This window comes from Amphiura filiformis, chromosome 17, assembly GCF_039555335.1.
Source record: "Amphiura filiformis chromosome 17, Afil_fr2py, whole genome shotgun sequence".
In the NCBI taxonomy this organism is placed as follows: Eukaryota; Metazoa; Echinodermata; class Ophiuroidea; order Amphilepidida; family Amphiuridae; genus Amphiura; species Amphiura filiformis.
In genome coordinates this window covers 30,702,574-30,720,909 of record NC_092644.1, presented here as the reverse complement: position 1 = coordinate 30,720,909, position 18,336 = coordinate 30,702,574, and the positions used below count along the sequence as shown (strand labels likewise).

Below are 18,336 nucleotides of genomic sequence, written 5' to 3'. Positions count from 1 at the left end.
AGGTATTTTGCTAAGCCAGTTCTTCTGAATATGAAAACAAGCTTGTGCTATATATAAAATGTATTGCAATTTAATTACCACTGACAACAAATAAAAACAGCCATCTCACCACACGATATTCAAATTTTCCGGGCACCGAAATTGCAGTTACGTCCCGGTAACACAAGGAAGGCTGACGACAATTGAGCACAAATAACCATGACATCATAAACTCTATTAGCCAAATTATAAAACCTTCTTCAGATAGCAGTCTTAAACTAGAACATAGAAGTCTTAAAGCTATTGTAAAGGTTACCCGTCGTTAGCAAAGTCTTAAAAACAATCTACTGATGAAGTCATAAAATATCATTGCAGATATCAAAATCATCTTAAAATCTATCTTCTGAAGATACTATGGTCTTAGCAGCTGTCTTTTAATTTTGAAGATAGCTATTAGAAGATTAGAAAATACAGGCTCTTAGATCCGTCTTCATGGTCTTCTGAAGATAATATTCATTGTCTTAGAATCTATAGCAAGCTGTCTTCTGAAGATAGCAAGATGTTGAAAGCTGTCTTCTGAAGCTATCAAGGTAGATAGCAAGATGTTAAAAGCTTTCTTTCTTCTGAAGCTATCAAGGTCTTAGAAGCTATCTATCTGCTGAAGATATCAAGGTTTTAGAAGCTGTCTTCTGAAGATAACAAGGTCTTAAAAGCTGTTTTCTGAAGATAATATGCATTGTCTTAGCAGCTATTTTCTAAAGATAGCAAGGTCTTAAAGGCTGTCTCCTGAAGATATCAAGGTCTTAGAAGCTATTTTCTGGAGATAGTAAGAAGATGTCTTCTAAAGATAGCAAGGTCTTGGAAGCTGTCTTCAGAATAAACAAGGTCTTAGAAGCTGTCTTCTAAAGATAGAAAGGTTTTAGTAGCTGTCTTCTGAAGATAGCAATATCTTAGAAGCTGTCTTCTGAAGATAAAGAGGTCTAAGAAGCTGTCTTCTGAAGATAGAAAGGTTTTAGAAGCTGTTTTATGAATATTACAAGGTCTTAGAAGCTATCTTCTAAAGATAGCATGGTCTTCTGAAAATAACAAGGTCTTAGAAGCTGTTTCCTGAAAAAAGCAAGGTCTTAGAATCTGTCTTAGAAGCTGTCTTCTGAAGATAGAAAGGTTTTCAGAAGCTGTCTTTTGAATATAACAAGGTTTTAGAAGCTATCTTCTGAAGATAGCATGGTCTTAGAAGCTGTCTTCTGAAGATAACAAGGTCTTAGAAGCTGTCTTCTGAATATAACAAGGTCTTAGAAGCTGTCTTCTAAAGATAGAAATTTCTTACAAGCTGTCTTCTGAATAACAAGGTCTTAGAAGATCTCTTCTGAAAATAGCAAGGTCTTAGAAGCTGTCTTTTGAAGATAGCAAGGTCTTAGAAGCTGTCTTCTGAAGATAACAAGGTCTTAGAAGCTGTCTTCTGAAGATAGCAAGGTCTTAGAAGCTGTCTTCTGAAGATAGCAAGGTCTTAGATGCTGTCTTCTGAAGATAGCAAGGTCTCAGAAGCTGTCTTCTGAAGATAGCAATGTCTTAGAAGCTGCCTTCTGAATATAACAAGGTCTTAGAAGCTGTCTTCTGAAGATAGAACGGTCTTAGAAGCTGTTTTCTGAAGATAGAAATGTCTTTGAAGCTGTCCTCTGAGATAGTTCAAGGTCTTAGAAGCTATTTTCTGGAGATAGTAAGAAGATGTCTTCTAAAGATAGCAAGGTCTTGGAAGCTGTCTTCAGAATAAACAAGGTCTTAGAAGCTGTCTTCTAAAGATAGAAAGGTTTTAGTAGCTGTCTTCTGAAGATAGCAATATCTTAGAAGCTGTCTTCTGAAGATAAAGAGGTCTAAGAAGCTGTCTTCTGAAGATAGAAAGGTTTTAGAAGCTGTTTTATGAATATTACAAGGTCTTAGAAGCTATCTTCTAAAGATAGCATGGTCTTCTGAAAATAACAAGGTCTTAGAAGCTGTTTCCTGAAAAAGCAAGGTCTTAGAATCTGTCTTAGAAGCTGTCTTCTGAAGATAGAAAGGTTTTCAGAAGCTGTCTTTTGAATATAACAAGGTTTTAGAAGCTATCTTCTGAAGATAGCATGGTCTTAGAAGCTGTCTTCTGAAGATAACAAGGTCTTAGAAGCTGTCTTCTGAATATAACAAGGTCTTAGAAGCTGTCTTCTAAAGATAGAAATTTCTTACAAGCTGTCTTCTGAATAACAAGGTCTTAGAAGATCTCTTCTGAAAATAGCAAGGTCTTAGAAGCTGTCTTTTGAAGATAGCAAGGTCTTAGAAGCTGTCTTCTGAAGATAACAAGGTCTTAGAAGCTGTCTTCTGAAGATAGCAAGGTCTTAGAAGCTGTCTTCTGAAGATAGCAAGGTCTTAGATGCTGTCTTCTGAAGATAGCAAGGTCTCAGAAGCTGTCTTCTGAAGATAGCAATGTCTTAGAAGCTGCCTTCTGAATATAACAAGGTCTTAGAAGCTGTCTTCTGAAGATAGAACGGTCTTAGAAGCTGTTTTCTGAAGATAGAAATGTCTTTGAAGCTGTCCTCTGAGATAGTTCAAGGTCTTAGAAGCTATTTTCTGGAGATAGTAAGAAGATGTCTTCTAAAGATAGCAAGGTCTTGGAAGCTGTCTTCAGAATATAACAAGGTCTTAGAAGCTGTCTTCTAAAGATAGAAAGGTTTTAGTAGCTGTCTTCTGAAGATAACAAGGTCTTAGAAGCTGTCTTCTGAAGATAGCAAGGTCTTAGAAGCTGTCTTCTGAAGATAACAAGGTCTTAGAAGCTGTCTTCTAAAGATAGCAAGGTCTTAGCTGTCTTCTGAATATAACAAGGTCTTAGAAGCTGTCCTCTGAAGATAGCATGATCTTATACCCGTTTTTTCATTTTTTTGAATTTCGACTAACTTTGAGAAATTTGCGCCAAAAATGGTCAAAAAATGCAAATTTCAAATATTTTTGGTGAAATTGGTCAAAATTAAAAAAAATGAAAAAACGGTTCCTAGATATTTTGATCTAGTTTTTAAAAATTAATAAAAAAAAATTTGGCCCAAGAATTTTTTTGTTACGGTGCACAAAAAAAGTGGGCCAAAACCGTTATTTTGGGGATTTTGGGCCAAAAGTGCCATTTTGGCCAAAATTTGACCTCACAGATGAACTTATCAAGTCTTTGCCATTCTAAATATGTATACTTTTTAATATATAGGGCCTACTTTAGACCAACAATTTAGAAGTTATGAGGCCCGGAAGTTTCCATAATTCCAGGGTTCAGACCAACCTTAATACCCTTTATATAGGCCTAACCCGACATTTAAACATTTCCGTGTGTTTACTGGGGAGGGCTCACTAATATATTGAACGATTCAAATCCCCCTCTTCAGAGGACAAATATATTTTAACCCCCATTTTCAGTCCAAAACTTTGACGTGGTATAATTGTTTTTGGGGAAAAGGGCAAATCTCAAAAAGGCGTTTTAAATGCAAATATTTCGTCTCATATTTAAATAAATTATTTCACGTGGTCCCCTGCGTGGCCCCATATCTGTGCCAAATTTCACACTTCTTTAAAAAAATACATGCATCATTTCCCTACTCATTTCATACGACTGGACTACTTGGGTGACTAGCGGCAGTAAGGGCGCACACCACCAAATCAATGCGAGTTACTAACAATAATTGAATTTTTAGATTCGGGAACGGGTCGAAAATGGTGAGGTGCTGTTTAACACCCATATCTCGAAATTTAATCAGAAGACGTCCGGTACATTGAAACATACATTAAATTTTTATCGCATTGCAATCGATTGGTAGCATTTTTATAGGCAATTTGTTGCCGAAAAGGTCAAAATTGCGCAAAGAAAAGGCGTGTTTCACGTGTATTTCAATGGGAAGCTGAATTGGTGGTGTGCCCCGAAACGCTGGTCACGGGCTCTCTTCAAATTTGTCAATTTTTTGTCACGTTCGCAATTTCCAATTTTCCGCCGTAAAGAGGTAAGGTTTTGCATTCTTTTTCTTCGTCTTTCCGTTACTGTGCACTCGCACAACCTGAACATGAACGCGTAAATTCAAGTTATATTTGTCATGTGTCACTGACACATGCATTATTGCAAATTTATACAATGTCAATGGTAAGGCCGGGTGGTAAGGTAAGCTTTAAAAAAATTGACCCTCTCAGCTCAGTGGCTAGTCCGAGGTGCTCTGACGATAACACTCCGATCGCCAGGCAATCCACGTTTATATTAGGCCGTATAAAATTAATGTTTTGGTTCTCGTCCAGAGGATTTTCATGAATTGATGAGGGAGGGAGGTGTTTTTTTTTTTTTTTTTTTTTCCAATGTAAAATTAGCATTGTCAGTAGTTTTCGGTCTTCTCCAACAGTGCTCGAGGAAACGATGAGGCCCTTTTTTTTTTTTTTTTTTTTTTTCAAATGTGAGATTCTGAGGGATCAACCCCCTAGAGTACCACAAAAAGACTTGGAAGTGATGCTTGTTCTCTAATAAACTCAGTGGCGGCTCGTGTTCCTTTTTTTTCTTAGGTGCTAATCGGCGCGAAGCGCCGCCCGGAGCACTTGTGCGACGCAGGGGGGTGTCTGAGGGGGGATGTGCCCCCCTCCGAAGTTGAAAAATTTTGAAAACCGAAGTGTAAATGGCGCAATTTGGTGCATACTTTTAAGGCAAATTTTCAATGAAAATCCGCATTCGAAATATCCAAATTACACCATTGAAAGTTTTTATTACTGAATGAGTATGATATCATATGACTACCCTACCTGTCAAATATTGAAAACGTTTGTTTTATACATCATCGGGAATTAAAGCAATTTCAATGTAAGGCATTTAATTGAGTGAAATGTTAAAATCTGGTAGCTTCTGGAGATCATGTAATCCACGTGTGTGCACATCGCGACTGTAAGCTTTTCCCCATTTTTTTTAATAGCTATTCCCATTTCGTGGTGGCGTTTTAGTGGTGGCGTGCTTTTTAATTTTTATTCTCACAGGGCACCGGACGCTTAATCGGATGAGGCAAAAGTGGTTAGGTTTAATTAATGCATTATTAATTTCTTTTTTTTCCTATTCTTCGTTATGACCAGTACCATGATTCTGATATAATATTGTGTTTGTAAAACATTGAACATATAGGTTACTAACATCATTATAATCGTGATTAGACACTTTAATAATCTTTAATGACTTACCAAGTATATAGGCCTACAAGGAAAACATCAGTTGAGGTCCGTATCTTCATGCATGATCTTCTAATCTGGCAAAGGTTTTGTACAAAAAGTCTGCACGACGTGTTTTGGAAGTGGCAAACTTATCAATCACTTTTTGATTGAATGTTGGGATTTCTTGCCGAATCATATCCTTCTGGATTGACAGGAAAGCTAGGGCATTCAACCTCTGGTTGGTCATAGTGTTCCGAAGGAATGTTTTTATCCGATTTAAGGTGGAGAAACATCGCTCCGACTCCACTGAGACGAGTGGAGTAGTCAGCGAGATTTCCAGCAAGCGTGATACCTCTGGGAAAACTTGCACGTTCAAATCATTTTCCAAAATAAATTGGTACAGGTCCAAGCTGGTCTTTGCATTTTGGAAGTCATCCCTCTTGTACAATATGCTAAGTTCTGTTCGTAGCTGTTCTACGCTTATCATTCCATAAAACTCTGAGCACTTGTGCGACGCAGGGGGGTGTCTGAGGGGGGATGTGCCCCCCTCCGAAGTTGAAAAATTTTGAAAACCGAAGTGTAAATGGCGCAATTTGGTGCATACTTTTAAGGCAAATTTTCAATGAAAATCCGCATTCGAAATAATCCAAATTACACCATTGAAAGTTTTTATTACTGAATGAGTATGATATCATATGACTACCCTACCTGTCAAATATTGAAAACGTTTGTTTTATACATCATCGGGAATTAAAGCAATTTCAATGTAAGGCATTTAATTGAGTGAAATGTTAAAATCTGGTAGCTTCTGGAGATCATGTAATCCACGTGTGTGCACATCGCGACTGTAAGCTTTTCCCCATTTTTTTTAATAGCTATTCCCATTTCGTGGTGGCGTTTTAGTGGTGGCGTGCTTTTTAATTTTTATTCTCACAGGGCACCGGACGCTTAATCGGATGAGGCAAAAGTGGTTAGGTTTAATTAATGCATTATTAATTTCTTTTTTTTCCTATTCTTCGTTATGACCAGTACCATGATTCTGATATAATATTGTGTTTGTAAAACATTGAACATATAGGTTACTAACATCATTATAATCGTGATTAGACACTTTAAAATCTTTAATGACTTACCAAGTATATAGGCCTACAAGGAAAACATCAGTTGAGGTCCGTATCTTCATGCATGATCTTCTAATCTGGCAAAGGTTTTGTACAAAAGTCTGCACGACGTGTTTTGGAAGTGGCAAACTTATAAATCACTTTTTGATTGAATGTTGGGATTTCTTGCCGAATCATATCCTTCTGAATTGACAGGAAAGCTAGGGCATTCAACCTCTGGTTGGTCATAGTGTTCCGAAGGAATGTTTGTATCCGATTTAAGGTGGAGAAACATCGCTCCGACTCCACTGAGACGAGTGGAGTAGTCAGCGAGATTTCCAGCAAGCGTGATACCTCTGGGAAAACTTGCACGTTCAAATCATTTTCCAAAATAAATTGGTACAGGTCCAAGCTGGTCTTTGCATTTTGGAAGTCATCCCTCTTGTACAATATGCTAAGTTCTGTTCGTAGCTGTTCTACGCTTATCATTCCATAAAACTCTGAGACAAGTGGCAGCTTTTCTGATGGAAAATTTGCAGCATATCTCGCAAATTCACGGGGATCTACTAGCTGTAGGGCAACTATGTGTCCAACCGACTCAAATCGATCCTTTGCCTGAACAATGATCGTATCACATGCCTCTTTGCAGGCAGCTTTAACTTGCTCTATACGGCCCGCTGTCCTCCGTCGTTTCTGTGCAGGCTCATCAAGGGATGTGATATCGTCAACCTTGCTTCTTGCATCTTCTATGCTTCCTATGAACTTGCGAAGATCACTGTATACTGTATCAACGCTGACATTCCGTCTCTGAAGTGTATTGTACAATAAGTCAACTTCTGGCATGATAAGATGGAAGAACTCTAGGAAAAACAGGAACTCTTCATCTTCCAGCCATTTCAACAAACCAGTCGCTTCCCTGATTGTCTTGTCATCCCAATCATAGTGAACTTCAGGCTCGTCTGCTTCGTCGTCCGAAGTGTCTCCATCAGCAATGCTCTGAAAAAACTGCTTCAAAGCATCTACATTCTCATACACGACGCTCACAGTCCTACTGTTGAAATTCCAACGTGTTGCTGCAGCTCTTGGGATACGTCTTTTACAATAATCCTTGAGAGCTGCAGCGCGCTTAGGTGACAGAGAGAAGAAGACAGCGAACGCAGACAGATTTGCAAAGAAAACTTTGCATAGTCTAGAGTGTTTTGAACAAGCCTGTTCCATGACAAGATTCAATTGATGTGCGTAACAGTGCACAAAGTGTGCATTGGGGTACTCTTCTTTGACTTGCGCTTGTACGCCATTCACACGCCCCTTCATGGTTGCCGCTCCGTCGTACGTTTGAGCAATAAGTTTTTCTTTTACACTGAATTGGCACAGCACACCAAGGAGGATGTTGGTAAGGGCATCCGCGGTTTTCAGCTTCGCTTCTGTAAAGGAGACAAACCTTTCTTTAATTTGTCCATTTAGAGTATATCTTAATACAGTGACCATTTGGCACTTACAAGAAACGTCCGTAGTTTCGTCCGCTTGAATAGAAATGAAATTTGCTTGTTTAATTTCATTCTTCATTTCGTCTAGGTACACTTCGTACATAGTATCTAGAAGTTCATTTTGTATAGTCTTTGATGTACCTTTGAAAATCGTTGAATGTTCCAAGTGATCAGCCATGATGTTGTCAATTTCTGCCACGAAATCGACTAGTCCTCTGAACACCCCAGGGTTACTGCTGTCCTCTGTTTCATCGTGCCCACGAAGTGCAAGTTCAAATCCTCCACAAAACTTGATGCAATCAATAATTTTTCCAAGGATATGCCGATTTTTATCCACAGTTTGATTATGCCTACGGATTGCGTGTCTGTATCCATCATCCAGTTGGGTGCCTATATCAACATTTCCCATCATTTTCAATTGTAGACAGCATGTTTTGTGACCAGTGCTATTTTTATGACTTTTAACCCTATCCGATAGATGTTGCAAATCGGTAATACCGGATTTGGTCCACGCACCTGCACCTCCACTTCCAAACAGAATACAGGGAAAGCAAAAGAGAGCCTTCTTCTCTGGGCATGCTGTTAACCATGGCTCTCTGTCGAACCAAGTATTGGCTTGAAATGTCCGATTTTGAGATTTCCCCTTTTGTGTAATTTCAAGTTCTTCTGGTCTATGTCGTCCCAAACGCTTGATTTCCAATCTGGTTTCCAAACTTAAAGTTGAAAAGCGATTTTTGAGCAAATAATCTACAGTATTCATGATCAGATGAGGATATAATAGCTTATAATATAGCTGATGTTGTTACATGTAGACCCTACAATACCGAAATGAACAATGATGACACACGAGGCTCCAATAGCCAGATTTGTTTATGAAATGTGAAATATGCCAGTGATCCGATTTTAACTGAATTAAGTGAAACCGGAACCAACCGCACCTCTCCCCGGCCTTCAGAATTTTTATTTACGATCTACAGGTTAATCACTTCTCTCCTTTCGTTGGAAAAAAATGATATCATATTGATATTGTAACGAATAGTGATTTAAACTAGATATTTTTATTCACTTGCTTTTTTGATTTGTTGTTTACATGATATCTATGTTTTTATTTTCTACTATTATAAGTTAATATTATATTGGAGGGGGGTTAAATAATAGGCCTACTAATAATGTTCATGACTTTATATTATAAAAAAAAAGACTGGTTTTATTATATCTCTGTCAGGAAAATTTAGACCTACATGTCATAATGCCAATCTACTGAATCTAGTATTTAAAATCTTACAACTTCAATTCTCCATCTGATGGAGTTCATCTTACTGAATTCCGGGACCGAATTAAGAAAATCCGCACTTTATGCATGCATGCATGGCAGTACCTCTCTGGTAGACTGGTATATGAACAACGTCATGCATCTATTTTTATCTCGATCAAACTCGTGTGATGCTAGACTTATACACACACCTAAACACGTGCGGTTACTCACTGGAAATCACTCATACTTAGTTAATTCCTGTGAACTGTGTGATAGCCTAAGCTATCGGTTCTATACATGCACAGAACCGAATATACCTAATTTGCCGTGTGCTTCTCTACGGAGACCTAGCACCGAGCAAGATTTCAATAGAAAACATAACATCTACCGGGTCTAATAAGCAGTAGCACCGAATTGGGTTGTAATGTTGCCGAATCGTTTTCTAAGATTATAGATGCCAAACATACGTGGCTAAAATCACTAGGTGTCGCGATAATATCGGAACTATATACAGTTTGACATGCTGTTGGGTTGTCAACTTTGTAAAGCTTAATTTTTCTTTTTTTCTGTGAGAAATTAATCGGTGCTGAGAACCGATAGAACTATTGGACCAGCCGCCCCTGAATAAACTTATTTATATGTATGAAGATTTCATAAATCATTCCAAAGTCTAAAAAATTGAAAAATCTAAAAAAAAAAAAAATCTGACAAATCCCAGAAATTGAGGAGGGAGGGACGAGAACCAAAATATTAATTTTACACGGCCTTAGGCCAGTGGGACAACGACACCGCTACGTGAACGAGTTACTCAGTGGCCTGTACACCCCCGGGGGGGGTTCTTCCTGGTTGAAGGTATACGGGGATGTGCCACGGTTTTGGGGTACCTTTTCAGCAATTTTGGTATATCGATGGGTGGGTTTTCAGTGGATACCAATGCGCCCAATTGGGCGCATTTGGGCAAAAATGCCATTAAAGCGCCCAATTATGGCAAATTTGGGTGCTTTTTGGGTGCTTTTTCTTGAAAATTGGTATACTGATGGGTAGCAAAAACAGCAAAAAGTAGGTATAGAGAAAGTCAGCATCTGAAAGTCTGCGTGGCACACCCCCGTACAAATTTTTTCGAAGAACCCCCCCCGGGTGTACACCATCCGCGATAACTAACTATTGAAAAGCACCATGATCGTGACCATGATGTCCATAAACAAGGATTTAACCCTTGGCTAAAAGGTGCACGCACGCGCCTCATGAGACTCGCTCGCCAGTCCTATGTCTGATATATACATTGTATACGATACGCCGTCCTAGTACAACAAGTCATACCTAGAATATTTTCTCAAATTGAATTTTATCCTTTCTAGGTATGACTGCTTTTACAGTAAAATTTGCGTAAATTTCAGATGTCATGATATGTGCGCCACATTTTTAAGGCTCCGCAATCGATTGGCGATTACTAGACGAAAGCAACTGGTATTTCAGCGAACCTGTGCAGTACCGGGCTGCTATTCAATAGGTATGCAAGATGAATTCAAATTTGCCATCAAACTGCATCATTTTATATATCAAATTAAAGCCCTTGAGTAAACAAAGCCAAAACTGAAAACCTTTTTGCATAGCACTTTCCGTAGCAAAGTTACATCTTGTCAAAGATTAACTTTCATCAAAAAGATTCAGCTAGCTGTTTTAAATTTCTATGTAAATATGCATTGACATTGTCGGCGAATTTCGCTGACTAGCAAATGTGTTAACTAAGGTTTGCCTGGGATACCTATTCAATTGCGTGGTGCATGGGTGACGTGTATTTTCAATGTAAAATGCCTACATGTATACGCTGATCCACCCAAAATTTAAAAAAATCGCTGTATAGATCCTAAGGCTGGCATTTTCGGGCGGGCTAGTGGGTACCTGCCCGAGATTACATTACCCGGTCAGGAAATACCCTGCCCGGGTACCCGAAATTGCAAAACAAAAACAAAAAAAAAATATTTCAAGATGTTTGTATTTTTAATGTGAATTTTTTTTTGTATTCATGTCATGCATTTAATTTGAATGCATTTTGAAATCATTAAGGGGTACTACAGTCTACACCCCTGTGGTAAATTTGTGACTATTTTTGCATTTTTCTCAAAAAATAATAACGCACTGGTAACAAAATTATGTATATTAGGCGGTATAAAATTAATGTTTTGGTTCTCGTCCAGAGGATTTTCATGAATTGATGAGGGAGGGAGGTTTTTTTTTTTTTTTTTTTCAATGTAAAATTAGCATTGTCAGTAGTTTTCGGTCTTCTCCAACAGTGCTCGAAGAAACGATGAGGCCCTTTTTTTTTTTTTTTTTTTTTCAAATGTGAGATTCTGAGAGATAAAACACCTAGAGTACTACAAAAAAGACTGGGAAGTGATGCTTGTTCTCTAATAAACTTGTTTATATGTATGAAGATTTCATAAATCATTCCAAAGTCTAAAAAATTGAAAAATTCTAAAAAAAAAAAAAAATCTGACAAATCCCAGAAATTGAGGAGGAGGGACGAGAACCAAAATATTAATTTTACACGGCCTTATTGGGGCAAGGAATCCAATTATTACACTGAAATTTCAGTGACTCAAGACAAGCGGTTCAGTGATGATAGGAAATGAGGTACATCCTAGCGGCCCTCATTTCTTATCATAAATAACGAACCGCTTGTCTTGGATCACTAAAATTCCATTGTAGTAACTGGATTCCTTGCCCCTATAATATACACAACTTTTGTTACCAGTGTGTTATTAGTTTTTGAGAAAAATGCAAAAATAGACACAAATTTATCGAGGGGTGTAGTACCCCCTTAATAGAGTATGACATGAATACAAAGTATCAATTTTCATATTAAAAATACAAACATCTTGATTTTTTTTTTTTTTTTGCAATTTCGGGTACCCGGTTACCCGCCCGAAAAATGCGCTGGGTACCCGGGTACAAAATTACCCGAAAATGCCAGGCCTAATATTTTTATTAGATCCCTGTACTACGCTGTACCTACAGACTGGCTCACGCCATTTTGTTTGTATGGAAAATACACACTTAACGGTATGCGAAGGTCAGATATTCAAAAAATTTCTTCATTAAGTTAATCAACAGTATATAAAATTGGTACCCACCTTATTGTGCTTGCTAATTTAAGACTCAATTGAAACCAAATAAAGGATTGAATGCATTTTAGTGTCCAAAAAGGCAAAATTATCGTCAAAGATCTTCTGAATTCTCCAGCATTGGAAAGGGTGCAGAATTGGAATCAGGAATAAAAATATCCTTGTGATCAAAAACACAAAATTACAACTTTGGACTTACGTACTATTGGCAACCTAGACATTATTTCCAAACAATATAGAATAGAACATTTGATGTCAACTTGTCAAAATATTGAAGAAATGTGCTCCCCAAATTTGTGGCGAGTAGGCAAAATAATTCCCATTCAAACGCATGGGAAATTGAAAGTGCATATGACACAGGGAGCACCTGTTTCCACATCCTAAACAGGGATTTTATTCTAAAGCCAAGAATTTTCTGCTTTACAAATGCTAAATTCCGCTTTTCTCCGCTTTGTAATTTTAGCACATTTCTGACATAATAAAATTTCACAAGAATCTTGTGACGATCATTGCGATTTGCAAAGTTGGGATGGGTGATTGGGTATCATGGCTGCAATGGGAGGTAGGACAGGCGTTGTACGGTAAATCTATGACGGATTTTACTTTATTTTGATGAATTTTGAAGACCCATTTCATTTAGTATTTTATTTATTTCTTTTCAAGTGTATTTTTTCCTTTTTCTAGGTCATTTTTGCTTATTTTTTATATTTTTTTCTCAGAAATGCGTTTTCCGCTTTACCTCCGAATTCCGCGATAATTCTTGGCTTTATTTTATTCCTTGCATGAAATTTCATACCCTAAATCAGGGAGTGACTTAGTTTCTGTTTTCTATTGGCCCTTCGGGCCAGTGAGATTGTAAAACTCTTGGCCCAGCAAAAAATTTACTGGCCTGCAGCTTTCTCTACATACAGGGGGTACTCTAAAAGTTACCAGCCTGACAGAAATGTTGCCAGCCCGACATTTGCATGAGTCATAGTACTATTATTTAAAAAGCACAATTTACACAAAAATATAACTTAAAATCTGACAAATTCCAGAGCTAGCTGGGAGCTCTAGGGCAGCTCAACTCAGGGTTGTGATATTACAAGTTTATTATCCTCAATTTCCACGCCAGGCGGGCAGATGCCCGAGAGCAAAGTTACCTGTTACAAAGTTACAACCCTGTACAGCAAGAGGCTGTGCAGCCAAAAGTGTTATTTAACGGTTTCGTTGGATAGATGATTCAACTGGACAAACGAAAAAGAAAGTCTGGAGAATCTTTTCTGCCAAGTTGGGGTTCTATTCCATTCCCATGGCCATGGGCATTCATGAATCCCAGGAGGGGGAGAGGGGGAATTATCCCCCACCTTTCGGCAAAATGACCACACTTTTGTTCTTTTTAGCCACTTTTGACAATTCAGGCCGAATTCCCCACACACACATTTCAAGCCAGATTGGCGCTAAAAATGTCCATGGCAACAGTTACGTACGCTATACATGTAGGACTTTTGTCATTTTAAACCCAAAAATTGCATATTTTTTGGGGTACTACACCCCTCGATAAATTTGTGTCTATTTTTGCATTTTTCTCAAAAACTCAGTGGTAACAAAAACTGTACATTATAGGGGCAAGGAATCCAGTTACTACACTGGAATTTCAGTGACCCAAGACAAGCGGTTCGTTATTTATGATAAGAAATAAGGTACCGCTAGGATGTACCTCATGCATATCCTATCATATTATATTGAACCGCTTGTCTTGAGTCACTGGAATTTCAGTGTAGTAATTGGATTCCTTGCCCCAATAATATACATAACTTTTGTTACCAGTGTGTTATTATTTTTGAGAAAAATGCAAAAATAGTCACAAATTTACCACAGGGTGTAGTACCCTATTAACCCTAACCGCCTAAGGGCTTTTTGGCGACGGAAAGGGAAAGAAGGAAAGAATAAAGAGAGAAAAGAAGGAAAGAAGTTGTTTGCTCTGGGTGGGATTCGAACCTGAGACCCCTCGCATGCCAAGCACTCGGTCGGCGACACTTTGCCACGGGTCTTGGGCTTCGCTGGCCAGCGAAATCGTGTCTATATATCACTTAGGGCGATTGCGTCATCACACCACGTGGGATGCATGCACGAACAGCGCATATATCAAGTAGTATTTTGTAGTATTCAGGAGCGTTAGGGTTAAGGAAGCCTATACTGAGTTTCGATAGTGGTAACCTAACCCTAACCGCCCAAGGGCTTTTTATGACGGGAAGGGAAAGAAGGAAAGAATAAAGAGAGAAAAGAAGGAAAGAAGTTGTTTGCTCTGGGTGGGATTCGAACCCGAGACCCCTTGCATGCCAAGCACTCGGTCGGCGACACTTTGCCACGGGTCTTGGGCTTCGCTGGCCAGCGAAACCGTGCCTATATATCACTTAGGGCGATTGCGTCATCACACCATGTGGGATGCATGCACGAACAGCGCATATATCAAGTAGTATTTTGTAGTATTCAGGAGCGTTAGGGTTAAGATATTTTAACTAGCTAAATCTTTAAATCTAAATGGAGTGGTCTCTACTACATGTATGTGGAAGATGCCGTCCAAAAACATTTTCATGGATTATTTTGTCATTTATTGGGGCTCGGAATTGGGGTTGATTGTAATTTAGACTGTTTATCTAGCATCATAAAGGCCAAGTAAAAAAAGTACCAAATGATGTTCCTGATTTTTCAAAATAAGGAATATTTTTATACTTTTTTACAATGCAAATTGAGTGTAGGAATGCATGGCCTAGAACTTGAGTGGTTCTTATCGTATTTTCAAGACATACCAGCACCAGGGTGCTTAGCATTCTTTGCTGCTTACTTTCTGAAACTCATTCAGTATTTACCATCCTCCATGTAATCTTTCCAGTGTAATTTGTTCTGTTGAGGAAGTCATTTTTCTCTGGAACTCTTCATCTGCTGCTGGTATATCTGGTGGCATGCTTAAGGTACTTTCCTCGTCTTCTGGAAAGGTCTATCAGCTTGGAAATTATGTTGTGTCATTCCTATTCTGAAATCTGGGGACAAAAAGTCCTTTACAAAATACTGTCTGGCATCTCTCTCCAACCCATAATGTCTAAGATTTCAGAAAAGGTTATTCATAAGCATTCTCTCCCACATGCAAGATTCAATTCGAATTCATCTACCACAGATGCCATCCTCACAGCCACCTTAGACTAGCACAATGCCATCAAAGCCTGCAAAGATGTTTGGTTGCCTCTTTTGATCCGGCAAAGAAAGCCTGCGATAAAGTGTCACACAGACTCTTGCTGCAAAAACTCAGTGCTTTTAGTATATCTGGTCAACTGCTGTCACTTAGCTTCCATGGGTGTTCCTCTTGTCTTGTTCCTGTTGTATCTAGGGTTCCTTAGGTCTCTGTCCTGGGGCCCCTTCTTTTCTTGCTTTTTATCAACAACATATCTCTCATCCCATTTTCCGCAGGTAGCAAATTAGTTTTATGCTGATGACACTACTCTGTACAAACCAATAAGCAACAATCAGGATATAGTTAATTTTCAACATGTTCAAGATGATGGTTTTTTAGTAAAGTTCTCCCTTTTCTATTTTTATAATGGAGTGAATAGGAAGTGGACACCCTGATTTTGTAGAATTAGGTATTTTTTGACAATTTTGGACACCCTATAGACACCCCACTGGCTAATGCCTTGCTCCACAAAACCTTTTTTGTACTCTGTACATTTTCCTGGTACATCAATTTATTGAATATAGCAGCTCTGCCTGGCACCCACTCAACCAAAACCCTATCAAGTCGCCTGGAGTTCATTCAGAAGTTTGCCTGCTGGGTTATATTGCAATCCTCGGACTTGGATCATGACAGTCTCCTTTGCCAAACTAACATCCCCTCTCTTGAGGTCCAGTTTGACTTCTGACTTACCTGAACATGTTTTATCTTGTTCAATCTTGCCTGCCTTCAAGGCATCAGTCAAAGTGATCCAAAAATAGCTTTTGGTTGCTTCCCTTTCCCTTTCTCTATGTCTGTTTGTCTTGTCAAGAAGTTTCTTCCATCTTGGACCCACGTTATGGAATGACCTACCTAAACATGTTTTATCTTGTTCAATCTTGCCTACCTTCAAGGCTTGCAGTCAAAGTGACCCATGAATAGCTTTTGGTTGCTCCCTTCCCTTTCTGTGTGTCTGTTTGTCTTGTCAAGAAGTTTCTTCCATCTTGGACCCACGTTATGGAATGACTTACCTGAACATGTTTTATCTTGTTTAATCTTGCATACCTTCAAGGCTTGCAGTCAAAGTGATCCAAGAATAGCTGTTGGTTGCTTCCCTTTCCCTTCCTGTGTGTCTGTTTGTCTTGTTTTTCCCCTTTTTATTAAATGTTTCATGTGCGCTTTGTATGTAGGGCTTCCCTTTAATTTAATGAACACCATTGCTCAATGTGCTTATTGCCAAATGTAATAAGTAAACCACAATGAGCACCATTGCTCAATGTGCGTATTGCCAAATGTAAAGTAAATCACAATGAGCACCATTGCTAAATGTGCTTATTGCCAAATGTAATAAGTGAATCATAATGAGCACCATTGCTCAATGTGCTTATTGCCAAATGTAATAAGTGAATCATAATGAGCACCATTGCTCAATGTGCTTATTGCCAAATGTAATAAGTAAATCACAATGAGCACCATTGCTCAATGTGCTTATTGCCAAATGTAATAAGTGAATCACAATGAGCACCATTGCTCAATGTGCTTATTGCCAAATGTAATAAGTGAATCACAATGAGCACCATTGCTCAATGTGCTTATTGCCAAATGTAATAAGTGAATCACAATGAGCACCATTGCTCAATGTGCTTATTGCCAAATATAATAAGTGAATCATAATGAGCACTATTGCTCAATGTGCTTATTGCCAAATGTAATAAGTGAATCACAATGAGCACCATTGCTCAGTGTGCTTATTGCCAAATGTAATAAGTGAATCACAATGAGCACTATTGCTCAATGTGCTTATTGCCAAATGTAATAAGTGAATCACAATGAGCACCATTGCTCAATGTGCTTATTGCCAAATATAATAAGTGAATCACAATGAGCACCATTGCTCAATGTGCTTATTGCCAAATGTAATAAGTAAATCTCAATGAGCACCATTGCTCATGACAGTCTCCTTTGCCAAACTAACATCCACTCTCTTGAGGTCCAGTTTGACCTCTGACTTACCTGAACATGTTGTCTCTTGTTCAATCTTGCCTGCCTTCAAGGCATCAGTCAAAGTGCTCCAAAAATAGCTTTTGGCTGCTTCCCTTCCCCTTTCTGTATGTCTGTTTGTCTTGTCAATCAAAATTAATAGGTACATTTTCACGGGAAAATTTTCTGGACACGTGACTCCCATGGGCGCAGACATATTAGCAATATGGAATGTGACCCCGAGCACAGCGGGTGGTCTTCCAATGTATTTGAATAGGAAGAATTCATCCTTTGATGCAAAATAAGTTACTTGTTGCAAGTTAATAGTATTATGGTAAGAGTTTCCATAGATAAATATTTTTTTATAGGTAGATATTTTTGAAATTACGTTTTGATGATATTGTGAAAAAATTAAGATTACATAATATTCAATAAATTTGCAATGCACAAATTTCTATCAAAATTGCGGCCAAGAATACTATTCCAAATTACTAAGACTTGAATAGCGAGGTCACCGCCGTGGGTCAGGGATCAGGCTTGAGGTTACACTCACATTAATACGCATTGGTCATGTGTCTTGAAGATGTTGTGCCGCCCCCTTGGTTCCGGGGGTTGTCCCAGACAGGGTCGATGTCCAACCCTTTGTCACGGTCCTGACCCAAGGGGGCGGCACAACATCTTCAAGTTTGACATCATCAACATCTGTGACGTCATCGGAGGTGTCCTAGTACTATATCACTAGTCACAACAATCTTCAGAGCAATAACATCCGCTGAAGACGCCGGTTGACCCGGTGAAAGCGCTCCGGTGAGTCCCGCGGTGAGTGTACCAAGTTTGAGTAGCGTAGAAGTATACATTTGCTTCTACACAGTCTTGTAGTTGTACATGTGTAGTGGCTCTCTGGGCAGGAATGGTGTAGTGTGTAATCAGTCCGGAAGCCAGAATACTACAGATATTTATTTTTGGTTTGGTAGGTTGAGAAGGGGGTCAGTACTTGGTCTGTTGACCGGAAACACATTGTCCAGCCTTCAGTGTGTTCCTTATT

General features: G+C 38.7%; 1 protein-coding gene across 1 annotated transcript; it reads right to left on the bottom strand.

Moving 5' to 3' along the window:
* Positions 1 to 6,350: 6,350 nt before the first annotated feature.
* On the bottom strand, positions 6,351 to 15,071 carry LOC140137130 (zinc finger MYM-type protein 1-like). The gene is made up of 2 exons (XM_072158786.1): positions 14,977 to 15,071; positions 6,351 to 8,457 (listed from the first exon to the last, which is right to left on the bottom strand). The coding sequence occupies exons 1-2, from the start codon at positions 15,069 to 15,071 to the stop codon at positions 6,351 to 6,353; spliced, it is 2,202 nt and encodes a 733-aa protein (XP_072014887.1).
* Positions 15,072 to 18,336: the final 3,265 nt, after the last annotated feature.